This window comes from Teleopsis dalmanni, chromosome 2, assembly GCF_002237135.1.
Source record: "Teleopsis dalmanni isolate 2A chromosome 2, ASM223713v2, whole genome shotgun sequence".
NCBI lineage: Eukaryota > Metazoa > Arthropoda > Insecta > Diptera > Diopsidae > Teleopsis > Teleopsis dalmanni.
Genome location: NC_051847.1, coordinates 68,427,721 through 68,432,529, shown reverse-complemented (window position 1 = coordinate 68,432,529; position 4,809 = coordinate 68,427,721). Strand labels below are relative to the sequence as shown.

Below are 4,809 nucleotides of genomic sequence, written 5' to 3'. Positions count from 1 at the left end.
TTATTACACTTTGTACTCATTTAGTGTTGTTGTTCAACCATAAATTGTGTTTGCTAACTTTTGTGGAGGATAATTAATTCTTATACTCTGGGGAAATATAAACCATTTTTTCTTTTAGATATATAATTATTAGTTGAAGTGAATTTATGTTAAATAAATATACCTTTATTAATAATAATAAGAAAATATTTTTAATTAACATATTTTTATAATTATTAATGTTCTCAATTTTTTCTTGTTTAATTTTAGATAGTCATACTGTGAGCGACGTAATCAGTTTTAGATTCCTTACATTATAATCTCTTACGGCGGTTGAAAAGGAACCCAACTCCATTTTTTCTTTAATATTCTGAAAACAAATTACACATCAAAATGTCAACAGTCGATAAAGAGGAATTAGTTCAGAAGGCAAAACTTGCCGAACAATCAGAAAGGTAAATATATTTATATATACTTTTTAAAATATTTTAAATGTTGAATTTAATTTTTATTTTTTTTTTTATTATTTTATAGGTATGATGACATGGCTCAGGCTATGAAATCAGTCACAGAAACTGGTGTAGAACTATCAAATGAAGAAAGAAATCTGCTTTCAGTTGCTTACAAAAATGTTGTCGGTGCCCGCAGGTATATATTTATATTTAATATATATAATTGAATTATATATTTATATATATAACATAAATTATAGATCATCATGGAGAGTAATTTCATCCATTGAACAAAAAACCGAAGCCTCCGCCAGAAAACAACAGCTCGCCCGCGAGTACAGAGAACGCGTGGAGAAGGAGCTTAGGGAAATTTGTTATGAAGTGTTGGTAAGTATTAAAAAGAAAATAATTATAATAATAATTATAAAATTATGATTAAAAAAAAAGTAAATAAAGCACTTTCTTGCGTTTATATAGCACTTTCTTGCATCTACTACTTTACAGAGGAAAATTTTGAAGTGTGTTAAAAGTTCCTTATTTTAAATCATTATTATTTCACAGATTACTTAGCTGCTGAGCTACCTATTAACATATAACATTTTTTTTATAAATATTCATCAAAAAAAAAAGAATTAATAAATTGATTATAGTTAATTGTTATAAATCAGTTGTCATGTTGTAACTTGTTAAATTTGTTTGAATAAATAAATTTTGTCTATATAGGAGAATATAAAATAATTCAATATTCTGTTATTTAAATCTGAAGGGCCCAAATTAAGCTGTCAAAATTTCAAATTATTCTCTACAGGTACATAATTTTACAGACAGCACGACGGTACGTTTCATATTTATAAAAGGATTTATATTATAAATGCCATTTGGTGGTGTACTACAATGTGTACTTCTTATTGTTTATTACAATGAATTAAATATAAAAAGCTGAGTAATGTCACAACAGCGCAAAATCACTTCATTTGATAACTTTTGGACGTCAATATGTATGACACATTTTAAATATTAATGTTCTATATACTTACAGTACCATTTAATCAATATATATTTTTAAATCAATTTTGGTGTACCATTTTTAGTAAAGCTTTTGGCATAAAGTGGTATTTAAATACTGGGGGGTAGTAGTAGCATTTCCGAATATTAAATTTTGTTCGCTTTCCTTTTAAATGTTTTTTTTTTTTTATTTTATCCCGTGGGGGTTGTTAAGGTGGTGCAAAGTATGTATTTTATGTATATTAATTTTTTCTTTAATATAATTTTTACAATTTTAAGTATATATATGTATGTGTAAATATTTTTGTTAAATAACTAAAAATTAAAAAATAACATATACAAATATTTAAATTCATAAACATAATCAGAGGATGTATCCGCCTATATTATGTCGACCTATATTTTTAATGTTAATGAAGAATTAATTTGCCTTTGATCGTCAATAAAGTGTAAAACTTTTTTTTTTTTTCATAACTGTTACTTATTGGTCACATCTGGTAAAATGTTGCCCCTTTCGTGTAACCACAGCAGAACACACTTTCTTTTTATTTTTGTACTTAAAATAAATGTTTGCTGGTGGCCTACATGCTATGAGCATATGAATAAAGTTTAAACGTGGGAGTGCTTGTAAACCGTATAGATTATCTCGTTTGTATATATATAAATATAATATTAATATTCATATAAACGTTTGTAGAGTAAAAAAAGAAAATGTCACAATATGTATGTACGTATGTTCTGTAACATATAGCTATTAAATTATAAATGCTTCAATAGCGATAAATCATAGTACAGAATAACTGCCTTATCTTACATGCGTTGTCAATCATGTTATTAAAATGTCCTCGTCAGGATACATATATTCTGCTTAAACGCTTCACATGTTGAGTGTTTATAAATAAGTATAACTTTTTGTATTCAGTGCGTTTGTGTGTTACAGTTTAATGGAAATTCAAATTTACATATTACCATATGTGTGTATGTCAGTTATTATTTGCTTTGGGGCGCTTTGATGTGTTTATGACAAATTTTAATTTGACTTTGACAAAAAATACTCTTAATAAATCAACACAATATCAGAAAGTAAAATTTTAAGATTTTTGAAATATTTATGCTAAAAATTAAAAAATTAGAAAAATGAAATTTTCATTTAATAGGACAAAAAATATGAATAATAAAAAATATTTCATTTTATGTTAATTATGTTGATGCTGTTTTGAGCTAGTGCACTTAAGCATTTATACTCTTTTTTAACTCGAGGTATATTCCCTTCTTTACACCTTGACTAGATTATTGTTTATAAGACTAAGCAATAATTGACCTCAGATCTGCATATCTCCCCGAGGAGCCTGTAACACAATTGATATAGGTATTTGATCTACTAAAGCCACTTCTTAGCATTGAATGAAGAAGATTTCCACCATTACCTCGAAAGGTAATGTGAAAACTTCATTCCAGTAGTTACGGAAAGGAGCTGAGACGAAGAGGTTTAGTACTTCAAAGTTTAGTTCTATCTAATTCAACATAAAAACCACAAAACTAACTTGAATTATTATTTACAACAAATTGTTTATAATTTATACATTTCTTTGTATTAATAACTTTTTAATGAATGTCTAAGTAACTCATAAATTCAACTCGAATTCGAGTTCAACAATTCGTTTAAAAGAACATACTCTGTGTGATAAATAAAGACTACGGAATAGAACCGTTTGTGGGAGTATACATTTAAAAACTTGCCATTTTCATTGTATAAATAAAATAGAAAACAGTTATAAACATACATGTGTAATAATCTTCAGGACCAAGGTGGAACTGCAACGAAATTTTCAATACGCAATAGAAACTTTCCTTGGTTAGCAAGAACTATCCTATTGAATTGAGATCAGCCAAGTGGTAAATAGTTATTTGTAACGAGTGCGCTAACTGCAGCTTTACCTTCATGATGTCGCTTATCTTTTTTGTTGCTCCAACGCACACACAAAATTAGTCCAATAGATCTTTGGACTCGCCTCATAATAGTGGCTAGGTTTCTAGTAGTGGCTAGGTTGACTTAAATTTAAATTCCGTCCATTCCCCACAATTTGTTGTTACTCCTAAATAATCAGCTCCCCTTTAACATTATCTTGAGCTATCCCTGCTTTATAGATTCTTGCAAACTACAACAACAACTGCAAATAAGTTTAAGAAATTCAAAGAAAATTAATATTTTATATATATTTTATATTTTTAGTACTTTATATATATCTTATATATATTTTATAAATATTTTATATATATTTTATAAATATTTTATATATATTTTATATATATTTTATATATATTTTATATATATTTTATATATATTTTATATATATTTTATATTTTTAATATAGGTTTTAATTTAACGTCAGTTATTGCGGAAGTGACTATTATATTTAATAGAAACTAGTAGTTTAAAACCATTCTACCAAATTTGTGATATATACATGTTTTTGTTATTAAATTTTAAACAATAGGCACAAATAATAAATTATTATATACCAATAACTATATTTATTTATATATATGTACATTTTTTTTCCATTTACAATATATTGTTTAAATATTTAAATATACAATTCATTATTGATTTATTTTTTGTTTATTTTTATTTTAGGGTCTTCTCGACAAATACCTTATTCCAAAAGCCAGCAATCCAGAGAGCAAGGTTTTCTACCTGAAAATGAAAGGAGATTATTACAGGTATTTAGCTGAGGTGGCCACAGGAGACGCACGCAATAGTAAGTATTTTTTTTTAAAATTTTTATAAAAATAATTCCGTTCCGTTATGTAACTTCAAGAATATATATAATAATTTAAATAAATTTTTTTATACAATCCTTGTTCAAATAATTAATTTAAATATACAAAATTGTAGCTGTTGTAGACGACTCTCAAACAGCTTACCAGGATGCATTTGAAATTAGCAAGGGTAAAATGCAACCAACACATCCAATCAGATTGGGTCTTGCACTTAATTTCTCTGTCTTCTATTATGAGATTTTGAACTCACCAGACAAGGCCTGTCAGTTGGCCAAACAGGTTAATATAAAAATCAATAATTAATGCAAAAAAAAATTAAGTATTTCTTTAAAAATAAATAAAACTCTTAATAATTCAAAATTATTAATGTATAAAAACAAATAGTAGTAAAAGTAAATATAATAAAAACACGTGACATCATCCACTGCAACGTTTTAAACTTCCAATGATATTTGAAAAGGTGAATAAAAGATAAAAATGACATCAGATCTAAATCAGTTTTTGAAATATTAACATTTCTTTAACGCTGATACAGGCTAATATTGATTAAAGTTAATTTAGTTATTAGACATTAACTACGAAGAAAATA

General features: G+C 26.2%; 1 protein-coding gene across 1 annotated transcript; it reads left to right on the top strand.

Annotated features, from left to right (window-relative positions):
- Window positions 1-232: 232 nt before the first annotated feature.
- On the top strand, window positions 233-4,523 carry LOC119682357 (14-3-3 protein zeta-like). Its single transcript, XM_038095773.1, has 5 exons — window positions 233-434; window positions 514-627; window positions 692-818; window positions 4,075-4,198; window positions 4,336-4,523. Exons 1-5 carry the CDS (start codon window positions 373-375, stop codon window positions 4,521-4,523), a joined length of 615 nt encoding a protein of 204 aa, XP_037951701.1. The 5' UTR covers window positions 233-372.
- The last annotated feature ends 286 nt before the right edge of the window (window positions 4,524-4,809 follow it).

Bases quoted from the DNA above. Each gene is read 5' to 3' on its own strand.
- LOC119682357 (XM_038095773.1), top strand. From the start codon at position 373: ATGTCAACAGTCGATAAAGAGGAATTAGTTCAGAAGGCAAAACTTGCC. The intron at 628-691 runs GTATATATTTAT...CATAAATTATAG, and splicing joins AATGTTGTCGGTGCCCGCAG to ATCATCATGGAGAGTAATTT. The intron at 819-4,074 runs GTAAGTATTAAA...TTTTTATTTTAG, and splicing joins AAATTTGTTATGAAGTGTTG to GGTCTTCTCGACAAATACCT.